A 16,259-nucleotide genomic window follows, 5' to 3' on the forward strand; every position below is an offset into this window, starting at 1 on the left:
TTCAAGAAGTATAATCCCCCAGTGATTAGTGGATTAGCATCAGACGATGCCTTTGGATTTCTAGAGGAGTGTCACCATATTCTTCGCACTATGGGCATAGTGGAGTCCAACGGGGTTTCTTTCACTACTTTTCAGCTTCGGGGAGCCGCCTATGATTGGTGGCGCACTTATGAGATAAACAGTCCAGTCGAGGCTGCTTCACTGACTTGGACCCAGTTCTCAGATATGTTTATGAGATAGTTTGTTCCCCAGAGTCTCGGGGATGCATGGCGCACATAGTTTGAGCATTTGCGCCAGGGTGCTATGATCGTTTCGGAGCATGCTATCCGTTATACCAGATTAGCCAGGCATGCACCGGCCTTGGTTGCTACAGTTCGGGAGAGAGTTCGCAGGTTCATTGAGGGTCTTATCCCACCCATCAGATCTAGCATGGCTCGAGAGTTGGAGATGGACACCCCTTATCAGCAGGTAATGAGCATTGCTAGGACGATTGAGGGTATGCTCGCTAGGGAGCGAGAGGAGAGGGAGGCCAAGAGGTCTCGAGAGTCGGGTCACTACTCTGGTGCCCGTACACCATCAGCAGGTCGTTGTGGGAGAGGTTATGCGGGTCGCACTGTTCATTCAGCTCTTCCAGCAACCGATAGTACTCCAGCTCCACCTACACCTCAGGAGCCTTATTATGCACCCCCAGTTTCTAGCGCGCCTCCTGCGCGGGGTGCTTCCAGAGGTCAGTCCAGCAGACCTGGCCCTAGTCAGTCACAGCCACCGCGTCCTCCCAGAGTTTGTTTCGAGTGTGGTGATACACGCCATATGGTTAGGGACTACCCCAAACTTGGTAGGGGTGCATCTTCACAGACTGCTCAGCCACAGCGTGCTCCTCAGAGTTCTTAGGCCATGGTCACAACTCCAGCTGCTACCCCACCTGTCCAGCCGGCTAGGGGCGAAGGTCGGGGAGATAGAGGTCGCCCTCGAGAGAGGGGCCGGGCCAGATATTATGCTATTCCTGCTCGTACTGAGGATGTCGCCTCCGACTCCATCATTACAGGTATTATACTGGTTTGTCATAGAGAGGCATCGGTTCTATTTGATCTGGGCTCTACTTATTCTTATGTGTCTTCTTACTTTGCTCCGCATTTGGGTGTGCCTCGGGATTCTTTGAGTGCCCCCGTTTATGTTTCCACTCCTGTGGGGGATTCTCTCGTTGTTGACCGCGTTTATCGATCATGTTTGGTTACTATTCGTGGTTTTGAGACCAGAGCGGATTTATTATTACTCGGTATGGTGGATTTTGACATTATTCTGGGCATGGACTGGTTGTTGCCCCAATTTGCTATTCTTGATTGTCACGCCAAGACCGTGACGCTAGCTATGCCAGGTATTCCGTGTATTGAGTGGAGTGGTACTTTAGATCACACTCCCAGTAGGGTTATCTCTTTTCTTAAAGCTTATCGCATGGTTGAGAAGGGGTGTGCCGCGTATTTAGCCTATGTGAGAGACATCAGTGTTGACATCCCTTCTGCTGATTCAGTTCCAGTGGTACGGGATTTTCCCGATGTGTTTCCAGCTGACCTTCCGGGCATGCCGCCCGATAGAGACATTGATTTTGGCTTTGATCTGTTGCCGGGCACTCAGGCCATTTCCATTCCTTCGTATCGTATGGCTCCTCCTGAGTTGAAGGAGTTGAAGGATAAGTTGCAGGAATGGCTTGGTAAGGGTTTTATTCGACCCAGTGTTTCACCGTGGGGTGCTCCTATTTTATTTGTGAAGAAGAAGGATGGTTCTATGCGTATGTGTATTGATTATCGCCAGCTGAACAAGGTTACAGTGAAGAACCGTTATCCCTTGCCTCGTATCAATGATCTGTTTGACCAGCTTCAGGGCGCACAGGTATTTTCTAAGATTGACTTGTGCTCAGGTTACCATCAGTTGAAGATTCGGGAGCCAGATATCTCGAAGACTGCCTTCAGGACTCGGTATGGTCATTACGAGTTCCTTGTTATGTCAGTTAGGCTGACCAATGCCCCAGCAGCTTTCATGCATTTGATGCACAGTGTGTTCAGACCATATCTTGACTCGTTTGTTATTGTTTTAATTGATGATATACTGGTGTATTCCTGGAGTCGGGAAGACCATGAGCAGCACCTGAGGACCGTGCTTCAGACCTTGAGGGAGAAGAAGTTATATGCAAAGTTTTCAAAATGTGAGTTTTGCCTGAGTTCAGTGGCATTTTTAGGCCACGTGATTTCGAGTGAGGGTATTCGGGTGGATCCGAGGAAGATAGAGGTCGTACAGAGTTGGCCCAGGTCATCCTCAGCTACAGAGATTCGTAGTTTTCTTAGTTTAGCGGGCTACTACCGTCGCTTCGTGGAGGGATTTTCATCGATTGCGGCCCCTATGACTAGAATGACCCAGAAGGGTGCCCCATTTCAGTGGACAGAGGAGTGTGAGGCGTGCTTTCAGAAGCTCAAGACAGCATTGACTACAGCCCCAATCTTGATGTTGCCTACCAGTTCGGGGTCTTATACTGTCTATTGTGACGCCTCGAGAGTTGGCCTTGGAGCGGTATTGATGCAGGACGATAGGGTGATTGCCTACGCGTCCAGACAGTTGAAGATACATGAGAAGAATTACCCTGTCCACGACCTTGAGTTAGCTGCCATTGTTCATGCCTTGAAGATGTGGCGTCATTATTTGTACGGTGTGCCTTGTGAGATCTATACTGATCATCGGAGCTTGCAGCACCTACTCAAGCAAAAGGATCTTAATATGCATCAGGGGAGGTGGTTAGAGTTGCTGAAGGATTATGACATCACTATTCTGTATCACCCGGGCAAGGCCAATGTGGTGGCGGATGCCTTGAGTCGCCGGGCAGAGAGTTTGGGGAGTTTGGCATATTTTGCAGCTTTAGAGAGGCCAATGGCGATGGATGTTCAGGCCTTAGCCAGCCAGTTTGTGAGGTTGGACCTTTCAGAGCCCAGTCGGATTCTAGCTTGTATGGTTTCCCGGTCTTCCTTATTTGATCGTATCAGGGAGCAACAGTATGAAGACCCTCATTTACTTGTCCTTAAGGACAAGGTTCAGCGTGGAGATGCTAGAGATGTGACCATCGGAGATGACGGGGTATTGAGGATGCAGGGCCGGATTTGTGTGCCCAATGTTGATGGTCTTCGAGAGTTGATTCTAGTAGAGGCCCATAGTTTGCGGTATTCCGTCCATCCGGGTGCCGCGAAGATGTATCAGGACTTGAGGCAGCACTATTGGTGGAGGCGGATGAAGAAAGATATAGTTGGGTATGTGTCTAGATGCCTCAACTGCCAGCATGTGATGTATGAGCACCAACGTCCGGGAGGGTTGCTTCAGCAGATAGAGATTCCTGAGTGGAAATGGGAGCGCATCACCATGGACTTTGTATCGGGGCTCCCACGGACCTTGAAGAAGTTTGATGCCATTCGGGTCATTGTGGATCGGCTGACCAAGTCCGCTCATTTTATTCCTGTGTGTACCACTTATTCATCGGAGCGGTTGGCGGAGATTTATATCCGGTAGATCGTCCGTCTGCATGGTATTCCAGTTTCTATCATTTCGGACAGGGGTACTCAGTTTACATCACGGTTCTGGAGAGCCGTGCAGCAGGAGTTAGGTACTCGGATGGAGTTGAGCACAGCATTTCACCCCAGACGGACGGACAGTCCGAGCGCACTATTCAGATTCTTGAGGATATGCTCCGTGCGTGTGTGATTGAGTTTGGAGGGTCTTGGGATCATTTCTTGCCATTGGCGGAGTTTGCTTACAACAACATTTATCAGTCTAGCATTCGGATGGCGCCGTATGAGGCTTCATATGGTAGGAGGTGTAGATCTCCGGTGGGTTGGTTTGAGCCGGGTGAGGCCAGGCTATTGGGCACAGAGTTGGTTCAGGATGCATTGGAGAAAGTTAAGATTATTCAGGATAGACTCCGTACAGCCCAGTCCAGATAGAAGAGTTACGCGGACAGGAAGGTTCGTGATGTTTCATATATGGTTGGTGAGCGAGTTCTGCTTCGGGTTTCGCCTATGAAGGGCGTCATGAGGTTTGGGAAGAAAGGAAAGCTGAGTCCGAGGTTAATTAGCCCTTTTGAGATCTTGAGGCGAGTTGGGGAGGTTGCTTATGAGCTTGCCTTACCTCCCAGTTTGGCCGGAGTTCATCAGGTATTTCATGTTTCGATGCTCCGCAGGTATCACGGTGATCCGCCGCACGTATTGGATTTCAAATCAGTCCAGTTGGACAAGGATCTATCCTATGTTGAGGAGCCAGTGGCTATATTGGACAGGCAGATCAGAAAGTTAAGGTTAAAGAACATTGCTTCAGTGAAGGTTCAGTGGCGGGGTCAGCCGGCCGAGGAGGCAACTTGGGAGACCGAGCGGGATATGCCCAGCCAGTACCCTCATCTTTTCACTACTTCAGGTATGTTCTCTATGCTCTTTCGAGGAAGAACGAATGTTTAAGTGTAAGAGGATGTGACGACCCGGCCGGTCGTCTTAAAAATTAACGCCCCGATCCCCTATTAACTACTTCCCCTAAGTTCATTTATGCTATTTTGGTTTGCCGGGACATTCGGTGTTGGGTTTCAGAGAGTTTTGGGACACAGTCCCTAAATGAGAGCATAAATGTTAAAAAGTGGCCCGTAGTCGGAATAGTGTGAAGACGACCTCGGAATGGAAATCTGACGGTTCCGTTAGCTCCGTTAGGTGATTTCAGGGTTGGGAGCGTGTTCGGAATATATTTTGGAAGTCCGTAGCTCATTTAGGCTTGAAATGTCGAAGTTCGAATTTTTGAAGTTTCCGGTCCGATAGTGAGTTTTTGATCCGAGGGTCGGATTGGAATTTCGGAAGTTGCAGTAGATTTGTCATGTCATTTGAGATGAGTGTGCAAAATTTCAGGTCATTTGGACGTGTTTTGGTCATTTGAAGTTCTTAGGCTCAAATCCTTGTTTAATTCGAGTTTTCGGCGTTGTTTTAGGTGGATTAAGGATTGGTACAAGTTTGAATGAGGTATTAGGTGTTATTGGTGCTTTTGGTCGAGGTCCCGGGGGCCTCGGGGTGATTTCGGGTGGTTAACGGAAGAATTTTTGAAGTGTTGCAGCAGCTGAAGTGTTCCTCTTCTGGTATTTTCGCATCTGCGGCTTGGGAGCCGCTGATGCGGCGCCGCAAAAGCGGCTAAGTGGACGCAGAAGCGGCTTTGCCCCTTTCCCTCAGAAACCGCAGAAGCGGTACTATTCTCGCAGAAGCGGAGCCGCAGAAGCGGCTCAGGCATCGCAGATGCGGGCTCCTGTGTCTCCTTAGTTTCCGCAGAAGCGGATGTTCCCCCGCAGATGCGGTGTCGCACCTGCGACCCTTTTATCGCACATGCGGTCCCTGCCCTTTTAATGAAAAACGTAAAAGCGGCTCTTATTCCGCAGAAGCGGGACCGCAGAAGCGGTCCCTTGTCCGCAGAAGCGGAAATTCCTGAGCAGATATAGAAATTTCGAGGGTTAGTTTTCATAAGTTAGAAAAATCAAATTGAGCTCGGGGAAGGGCGATTTTTAGAGGGTTTTGAAGAGAAGACTATTGGGTAACGTTTCTTTAATCCCTCCTAGTTATATTTCATCATTTTGTAGTTAAATCCATCATTAAAAATTCGAATTTGGGATCAAAAATTGGAAAATTGGGTGAAACATCATAGGCTAAACTATTGGGTTTTTGAGTGGGTGTTTGACCTCTGATTTGGGAGATTTTTATATGGTTAGACTCGTGAGAGTACGAGGGTTCTGAAAATGTGAAAATTATTCGATTTCGAGGCATTGGCCTGAAGGGCATTTTGGTCATTCTACCTAATTTCACGCCGTGGCTTTGAATTTAATAGCAAAACCAGTTGGTTGTGATGTTGTTCACAATATGTAATTGAATGGAATAGATTTGGGCCATTTGGAGTCGGATACTCGTGGCAAAGGCGTGATTTCTTGCTGATTTTGAGCCGTTTCGGGGTAAGTGGCTTGTCTAACCTTGTGCGGGGGACCTTTCCCTTTAGGTTTTGTTATTTGATATTTGAGGGCCTGGTACGCGAGGTGACGAGCGCGTACTTGAGCCAATTGTTGAAAATCTGGTTTTTACTTAAGATATTGAGACTGAGCCTTCCTTCATATTCGCCTTATTGTACTTGGAATTATAACCTGTATTAGATTAGAAAAGAATGTTTAGTTGATCCATTTTGCCTAATTGTTTAAGTTGCCTTGACTGAACTACGTGAAGCATGCTAGGCTAGTACTACATGTTGCTTGTCTTTATACTTCCTTTCTTAGTATCTTCTTGTTGTGGTTGCGCATTTACATTGGGACTACGGATATGGGATTCCGGTAGCTCCCCCCCCCCCCCCTGTTTGTTTACTTTGGGACTACGGGTTCGATTCCCGGTAGATCCCCCTGCACTTTTACTTTGGGACTGCGGGTTAGATTCCCGATAGATCCCCCTGCACATTGATAGTTGGACTACGGGATGGTATCCTGGGAGATCCTTCGGATATACACATATGATGGACTACGGGACGGTATCCCGGGAGATCCACAAGACAATTGAGAAAAGGACTACAGGACGGTATCCTGGGAGATCCTCATTGTTACCATTGGTATTGAGTTGTACTTATTCTGTGGTTGTTCCGTTCTTTATGTAGCCTAGCCTCTCCCGGCTCAAGCTAACCCACCGGAGATGGAAACTGTCTCCCATACAAATCCTCATACAGAGAAATCTGAATGCTCGATTGGTAGCTGTTGTTGTAGGTAAACTCTGCAAGCGACAGAAACTAATCCCAAGAACCCCCGAAATCTATGACACAAGGGTGTAGCATATCCTCCAATATCTGAATAGTGCGCTCGAACTGTCCGTCCTTTTGAGGGTGAAATGCTATATTCAACTCAACCTGGGTGCCCAACCTCATTGCGCGGCTCTCTAAAACTGCGATGTAAACTGCGTGCCCCCACCTAAAATGATGGACACGGGCACACCGTGAAGGGGAACAATATTACGAATGTAAATCTCAACCAACCGCTCTGAAGAATAAGTAGTCCCAACTAGGATAAAGTGCGCGGACATAGTTAGCCGATCCATAATCACCCAAATAGCATCAAACTTCCTTGAAGTTCTTGGGAGCCAACTACAAAATCCATGGTGATATGCTCCCATTTCCACTCCGGAATCTTAAGCCTCTAAAGCAATCCACCCGGTAACGGATGCTCATACATCACCTGCTGATAGTTTAGGCACCAAGCTACATACTCCACTATGTCCTTCTTCATTCCCCTCTACCAATAATGTTGTCTCATGTCCTGATACATCTTCACGGTACCTGGATGAATGGGGTACCGCGAACAGTGAGCTTCCTGGAGAATCAACTCACGCAAACCATCTACATTGGGCACATATAACCTACCCAGCATCCACAACACATCGTCATCCCCAATAGTAAATTCTCTGGCATCACCGTGTTGGACGGTGTGCGTAAGAACAAGCAAATGGGAATCATCATACTGGCGCTCCCTGGTGCGATAAAATAAGGAAGACCAAGAAACCATACAAGCTAGAACCTGACTGGGCGCTGAAACATCTAATCTCACGAACTGGTTGGCCAAGGCCTGAACATCAACTACAAGCAGTTGCAAGGTCGCCCATACTCACCGCCTTTCTACTCAAGCCATCGGCCACCACATTGGCCTTCCCCGGATGATACATAATAGTAATATCATAGTCATTTAGAAGCTCCAACCATCTCCACTACCTCAAATTTAAATCCTTCTACTTAAACAAGTGTTGGAGACTTTGATGATCTGTAAATACCTCACAAGACACGCCATAGAGATAGTGCCTCCAAAATTATCAATGCATGAACAATGGCAGCCAACTCCAAATCATGAACAAACTAGTTCTTCTCATGAGGCTTCAACCGGCGTGAAGCATAAGCAATTACTCTACCCCCTACATCAAGACACACCCAATACCAACTCGATAAGCATCACAAGGCACTGTATAAGAACTAGAAGATAAAGGTAGAACTAGAACTAGAGGTGAGGTCAAGGCAGTCTTGAGCTTCTAAAAGCTCTCCTCACACTCATCCAACCACCTGAAAGGAGCACCCTTTTGGGTCAATTTGGTCAAAGGCGATGAAATAGACGAGAAACCCTCCATGAAGCGACGATAATAACTGGGCAAGCCGAGAAAGCTCCGAATCTCCGTAGCTAAGCACGGTCTGGGCCAACTCTAAACCGTCTCTATCTTCTTTGGATCGAACTTAATACCCTCACTGGACACCACGTGCCCCAAGAACGCCACTGAACTAAGCCAAAACTCACACTTGGAGAACATGGCATAAAGTTTCTCCTCCCTCAATCGCTGCAACACAATCCTCAAATGTTGGGCATGCTCCTCCTGGCGAGAGTACACTAGGATATCATCAATGAATTCTATGAAAAACGAGTCAAGATAAGGCTGAAATGCACTATTCATCATATGCATAAATGTGACGGGGGCATTGGTCAACCAAAAAGCCATCACAAGAAACTCATAATGACCATAACGGGTCCTGAATGCTGTATTTAGAATATCCGAGTCCCGAATCTTCAGCTGGTGATACCCAAACCTCAAATAAATCTTAGAGAACACCCTCACTCCCTGAAGCTGGTCAAATAGATCATCAATACACGGTGAAGGATATTTGTTCTTGATTGTAACTTTGTTCAACTACCTATGGTCGATGCCAATCCGCATAGTACCATCCTTCTTCATTACAAACATAACTAGTGCACCAAGGCGACACATTAGGCCTAATAAACCCCTTTATCAAGAAGTTCGTGAAGTTTCTCTTCCAATTCTTTCCACTCAGCCGGTGTCATAAGGTATGCAGGAATAGAAATTTGTTGGGTCTCCGGCACCAAGTCAGTCCCAAAGTCAATATCCCTGTCGGGTAGCAGGTTTGCAGGAAACACATCCGAAAAGTCTCATACCACAGGAATAGAATCAATAGTAAGAGTATCAGCACTAACATCCCTCACAGAGGCTAAATTAGATAAACGCCCTTCCCAACCATCCGCTGGGCCTTCAAATATGAAATCACTCGGCTGGGAACATACTCTAGAGAACCTCTCAACTTGATCTTTGAGAATCCTGGCGTCGTTAGCGTCACGATATTAATGTGACAATCCAGAATAGCATGACATGGATACAACCAATCCATACCTAAGATCACATCGAAATCAACCATACTAAGCAACAAGAGATCAACTCTAGTCTCCAACCCCCCAATAGTCACTACATATGATCAATATGCGCGATCCACAACAATTGTATCGCCCACTTGCGTGGATACATGAACAGATTAAATTAAGGACTCATGGGGCATATCCAGATAATGAGCAAAATACGATGATACATACGAATAAGTGGAACCAGGGTCAAATAATACAAAAGAATCTCCATGGCATACTGAGACAATACTCGTGATCACTGTATTTGAAGCAACAACATCTAGCCTGGATGGAGTAGCATAGAATCGGGCCAAACTGCCACCTGATCAACCTCCCCCTCAAGGGCGACCCTTAGCTGCCTGAGCCCCACCCCGATTTGGCTGAGCGGGTGTTAAAGTAGTTGGTGCTGACGTCGTAAAATGACTCCTATGCTAAGCTGAACCTCCCATAAGGTGGGGACATAACCTCTTCACATGACCCAACTATTCACACTCGAAACATCCCCTCTCAGAAAATGGTGGCAAATACTGGGGCAGACCTTGAGAACCAAAATGACTACCAAAGGAAACCGGTGCGGATGAAATCTGAACTTAAGGTGCACAAGATGAACTCTAAGCAGGGAGAGCATTGAGAGATGAGTGGCCTGGTTTGGCATTAAATGAACCATGGCTGGATGATGCTCCACGAAGAACTGGACGAGCCATCTAAGCGAGCCTATAAGGACGACCCCTATTGTGGTAATACTATCCCCTAGAAGGAACACCAGTGAAACCACCCAAACCTCGAGGCCTCTTAGCCTCCCTCTCCTCTCGCTCCTCACTGTGAACCATCTCTAGCCGCCGAGCAATGTAAACCACCTCGTCGGGTGTGGCACCTGATACACTCTCCCGAGTCATAACAAAAAAGTACTAGTAGTAAAGACCATCGATGAACCTCCTAATCGTCTGCCTATGAGTGCGAACCAACCAAACTGCATTGCAAGCCAACTTTGAAAATCTCATCTCATGTTGAGTCATAGACATGCCATCTTGAAGTTACTGCTCTGTGCAGCTCCTCCCAGCGATTTTGTGGCACAAACTTCTCCAAGAACACAATAGAGAACTTATGCCATGAAAGTGGTGCTGCATCGACTGGCTTGCGCCTCTCATAGGCCTCCAACCATCTAATGGCAGAGCCACTGAACTGAAAAGTCGTGAATGAGACCTCACTGGTCTCCAGAGTAGGTGCCGTGCAAAGAATTTGCTGGCACCTGCCCAAAATGTCCTGGTCATCCTCAGACTCAGCCCCACTGAATGATGGAGGCCAGAGCCTCCCAAACCTCTTTAGTCTTCTCTGCTCATCATCAATCATAACAGGACCCACCTAGGCTTGAGCAGCTACAACCAGCTGGGCTGGTAGTACCCCCGGTGTCTGAAGTCCCTACATCACCTGCTCTAGAGTACGGGCAGCGGGAGTCTGATTACCTCCCCCGTCATAAGAAGTGGCTGGCGCGATCTGAATAGAAACCTCTTGAGCAAGGCTCGTGCACACAGTTAAAATCTGAGCCAAAGCCTTATGTAAGCCTGGAATCAGAATAGGCACCGCCAGTGCTTGAGCTGGCTCCACTGGCTCTACCATATCTGGAACCCGCTCCTGAGCTGGACCAACTAGTGATCTGCAGGTGCTGCTCTAGCTAATGTACGAGCTGCACCTCTGCCCCTACCGCGGCCCCAACTACGACCTCGACCTCTCGTGGCCCTATCCGCTGGGACTGGAGGTTATCTGTCCCGTCCGGTAGCACGTGTCCTCACCATCTATGAGAGAATAATATCAGAAGTTTAGTTACCGTAATCAAACAATCCGCACGACAAGAATACAAGAATGGGAAGTTTCCGAAGGGTTCTCCAGCCTCTCAAAGATAAGTACAGACGTCTCCGTACTGATACGTAAGACTCTACTAAACCTACTCATGACTCGTGAGACCTATGTAACCTAGGCTCTGATACCAACGTGTCACGACCCGAACTAACTCGTAATGATGGGGCCTATAATAGTACTAGGAAAGCCGACTACTCAAACAGTTCCAACACTTTGAATCTTTGAAAGATACTAGAGCAGTTTAATTAAAGGGAAAATCTCTTAAAACAGGATAAGAAATCATAACTAATTACATAATCTCTCCCAAAACCAGTGTGTCCTTGAGTACATGAGCATCCACACAAAGACATAGTCTACTACACTGTCTAGAAAGTAAAATTAAAAAATAAACATAAAGATAAGGGATGAGTGTCAAGGTCTGCGAACGCCAAGCAGCTACCCCGATGATCTCCAAAGGTCTGAACTATGCAACTTAGAAACCACCGTGACCTGAAGCACATGGATCTGTATACGAGGTACAGGGTGTAGCGTGAGTACAAACAACTCAATAAGTAACATATCTAACCTTTGGACTGAAAGTAGTAACGAGTCCAATTATTATAGACCACTTTCAACATTTAACAGTATGGAGAGTTACAAAAAATATGATAGTGATATCTAAGAAATCCATAGTCTACAAGTGAAGGTTCAAGAAATAGACATGCTTTCAACAAGAATTTAGACATGCTTTAAGATTTCACAACAAAACTTAACACATAACAGGGAAGATCCAGCCCAAATGTAAATAACTGCTAGCATTGCACAAACTGTGGATGTGTAGACTCCGGAGGGGCCGATCCAGCCCAAGCCTTATAATGTGCCAAATCGCAGTATGAATCAATAAACTAGCTGCGGCATGCAGCCTGATCCCATAAACAGTACTTACTGTAGGCCCTCAGCCTCACTTAGTCAATAACCTCTCCAGTCTCTCGGGCTCACCAGAATCATGATACTCAGCCCAAAATGATGGTATGATATAACAAGTAAAGACAACATAGACTGAGACATAATATGCAAGTAATAACTATGACTGAGAACAAATTGACAGATTAAGCAATTAATTCAATAGCAAAGAACGACCACTGGGACCCAATAGTACCAACATATAGCCTAAGCAGGGTTTCTAATATGACTGATAGCTCAATAGCTCTAACACATGGTGAAAATACGGGCGACACCAAGATTTATCAATTATTCAGTTCCATGGAATCGACCAAGTTTGCATTCATACGGTGCACGCCTACGTGCCCATTACCTAGCACATGTGTCACCTCAACACCAATCCATAATACAAAATTCGGAGTTTCATACCCTCAGAACCAAGTTTAGAGGTGTTGCATACCTCAAACCGTGCAAATCTCTGCTCCAAGAAGCCCTTGCCTCGCGAAATAGCCTCCGAATGACTCGGATCTATCCACAAACACTTCGATACAATCAACAAGAGCTAAAGGAATCAATTCCATAAGAAAATATTAAGCTCTTTATCAGAAGTCAAAAAGTCAACTCAAAAGTCGGCCCCAGAGCCCACGTCTCGAAATCGGGTAAAAGACACAAAATCCTAAAACCCATTAAACCATGAGTCCAACCATACAAAATACACCAAATAAACACCCAAATTCTCAATTTAAACTCTCCAAATCCCTAGCCTCAAACTCCCAAAATTACACCTCAAAACCACACAATTTAGGTGGGGAATTCAATGGGGAAACACAATTAACCACAAGTGACTTACCTCAACAAACCCCTTTCAAAACTTTCTAAAAAAAATTCCTAATCCCGAGTTTGGAATGCTCAAAATGTAGAAAATCACAGAACCCTTGTTTTTAATATTCTGCCCAGTGTCTTCGCACATGCGGCTCATTTCCAAGGCTCCATTGCCTCCACTTCTTCGATCCTCCACGCGCTGGTGTGAGTCTACACCTGCGGGAATCCTTCCGCATATGCGCTCCTCAGCCCCCAATCCAAACTCCATCTCCGCGCTCCATCCGCCGCATCGGCGGCCACATAGGTGCGGCAATTCCCTCACACATGCGCCCCCTACACGTCCAACATCGGGCCGCATATGTGTTTCCCCTGCTTGCACCTGCGATTACTACTCCGCGGGTACGATTACACCAGAACTGGTGTGCTTCAGCAGGCTCCAACTTCCAATCTTGATCTGTTAACCATCCGAACTCCACCCGAGGCCCCCGAGACCTCAGCCAAACATACCAGCAAGTCCTAAAACATCATACGAACTTAGTAGAGCATTCAAGTCACATCGAACAATGCTAAAACAACGAATCGTGTATTGATTCAAGCCTAATGACCCTTTGAGCTTCTATCTTCCACATTTGATACCGAAACCTATCAAATCACGTCTGATTGATCTAAGATTTTGTACGCAAGTCAGAAAGGACACAACAGACCTACTTAAGCTCCCGAAACTCCAATCCGAGCCCGGTAACCACATAGTCCACTCTCGGTCAAACTTTTAAATTTCAAACTTTCGCCATTCTAAGCTTAATTCAACTACAGACCTCCAAATCACAATCCAAACATACTCCTAAGTCCAAAATAACCCAACAGAGCTAACAAAACCATTAAAACTCTATTCCGGAGTCATTTACATAGAATTCAATATCCGGTCGATCTCTCTAACTTAAGCTTCTAACCTTGAGACTAAGTGCCTCAACTCATTCCGAAACCTCTCCAGAACCAAATCAACTACCCCGGCAAGTCACATAATAACTATGAAGCATAAAATGAGCAGTAAATGGGGAAAAGAGGGTAGAACTCTCTAATTGACCGGTCGGGTCGTTACAAAAACTTTCATGGGGTTCAAACTCGAAATGCATCCAATAGCATCCGCAACCATTTCATGGTATCTAGGATGTTGAACGTTATTCCCCACCGACCTAATACTGTCACCAACAACTGTTATGAAATACACCATCACTACCATCAACCTCTCCATGATTAGTCCACACAAAATAATTATTCATAAACCCTTTTTTATAAAGATGAGTCTTAACATCCTTCGATTCAAAAAAATGCAAGCACTTGCACTTCACACAAGGACATCTTATCATCCCTCCAATCCGAAATGGTTCATGTGACATTGCATGCCTAATAAATTCCTTAACCTCTTCTATAAATTCCTCCCTCAAAAATTGATGATTAGGATAATTTCTTTTATACATCCAACCATGATATTCCATCTACACAAAGAACAAGCAAATTACATGTTATATTAATCATAATTCTAATTAATTTATAAAATTAAGTTACATAATAAGCTTTAGTTACAAAGTACAACATTTAAATAATTTGAGTTCATACTAATTTGAATACAATATTGTTCTAACCCTACCATTAAACATAATTAGACTCACTAGAATATTGAATTAGTTAAGCCATTCAATTAGGCTAACTCACTTACTATTAATCACAATTAATAAACCCTAAATTATAATTTAATAAGCCCAAAATCATAGTTTAATAAGCCTTAAATCATGATCAATAAAATTTAAAAATAAAAAGTATCTAAGGAATAGCATAACCATCACCTTCTAACATAATATCTTCTAAATTAGCTAATCCAAATACCTTACATGATATCATAAACAAACTAAAGAATTATAAATCAATTGAAATAATCTCAAAATACCAAGTTGTAAACCCTAGTTTATACAGTTGAAAGAATTTAATTCTGTGTTTCGAAATCTCAAATAGCTTCGTTTAACCTTCCTCGATTTGCGTGCGCAGTCTGTGTCTTCTTCTGAAAGGTTTTTATGTAAAAAATTGATTAAAATGTGAAATTGTACTTTAAAACTCAATTGAGTTGACTTCGGTAAACGTTTTGAGTAAATGGACCTGAATCCATGTTTTAGCGGTCCCGGTGGGTCCGTATAGTTATTTTGGGACTTGGGCATATGCCCGAAATCGAATTTAGAAGTCCCTGGCGTGAATTATCGTAATTTGTTGAAAATTAGAATTTTAAAGGTTTAAAAAAATTTCAAGTCCATAGTTTGCCTTTTTCTCTACCGAGTTCGGATATTGGTTCCGGAACTCAGTATAAGTTCATTACAGTATTCATGACTTGTCTGCAAAATTTGGTGCAAAACGGAGTTGATTTGACGTGATTCAGGCGTCCGGATTTTAAAAATGAAAGTTCTTGAGTTTCTTTGAAAAATTTCATTCATTTTGTTGTCCAATACGTAGTTCTAGGTGTTATTTTGGTATTTTAATTGCACGAGCGAGTTTGTATGAGGTTTTTGGACTTGTGTGCATGTTTGGTTTGGAGCCCTGAGGGCTCGGGTGAGTTTCGGATAGGCTACGGGTGTTTTGAACTTAAGAAAAAATTTTGATTTTGGCTTTAGCTGGCTTATCGTGTGTGTGCTTCTTTGCGAACACGAAGATACTCCCACGATCGCGAGGAGTATATGGGTTTGGGGTGGTTTTTATTCATTGTGAACGCGAGGCTTTGGTCACGAATGCGGAGAAGTGGGGGGTCTGCCCTTCGCGAACGCAGCCACTCAATCGCGAACGCGTAGTGTTAGAGAGGCGGGGGTTGGAAAATGGATTTAATCTACGTGAATGCTAGCCCAGGCTAGTGAATGCGAAGGGTAGGGGAGATAAGCCTACGCGAATGCGTAGAGTAATTCGTTATCGCATAAGCCAACTGGGCAGTGCCCTTCGCGAATGCGTCAGATGTTTCGCGAACGCGATGAACACCTGATGCCCAGTCATATAAACTTCTAAAATAGGGATTTCACCATCTTTTAATTAGAGCTTAGCCTAGATGCGATTTGGAGGAGAAATTTCATCACCCTTTCATAGGTTTGTGTACTTTAATTATTCACTTCCATTTCCATCATCACCCATTAATTTTCAGCCTTAATCTTTGTTCTTCCATGGCAGAAAATTAGGGATTTGGGAAGAATTGGGGGTTTTCCAAATTCAAGATTTAGACCTCAATTTGGGGTCGGATTTCGGAACTAATTACATAATCGGGCTCGGGGTAAATGGATTTTGGTCCGAATCTCGGGTTTTGACCAAGCGAGCCCGGGGTTGACTATTTGGGAAAAGTAAAAAAATCTTAACTTTATGTGTGCAATTTATTTCCCTAGCATTT

At 45.1% G+C, this 16,259-nt stretch overlaps 1 protein-coding gene across 1 annotated transcript; it reads left to right on the forward strand.

Moving 5' to 3' along the window:
- Positions 1–1,788: 1,788 nt before the first annotated feature.
- LOC109206443 (RNA-directed DNA polymerase homolog) lies at positions 1,789–2,202 on the forward strand (the record flags this gene model as incomplete). Its single annotated transcript, XM_019369267.1, has 1 exon — positions 1,789–2,202. A coding segment is annotated over exon 1 (414 nt), but the record flags the coding sequence as incomplete, so codon positions are not given.
- Positions 2,203–16,259: the final 14,057 nt, after the last annotated feature.

Source organism: Nicotiana attenuata, unplaced genomic scaffold (genome assembly GCF_001879085.1).
Source record: "Nicotiana attenuata strain UT unplaced genomic scaffold, NIATTr2, whole genome shotgun sequence".
Taxonomy (NCBI): domain Eukaryota; kingdom Viridiplantae; phylum Streptophyta; class Magnoliopsida; order Solanales; family Solanaceae; genus Nicotiana; species Nicotiana attenuata.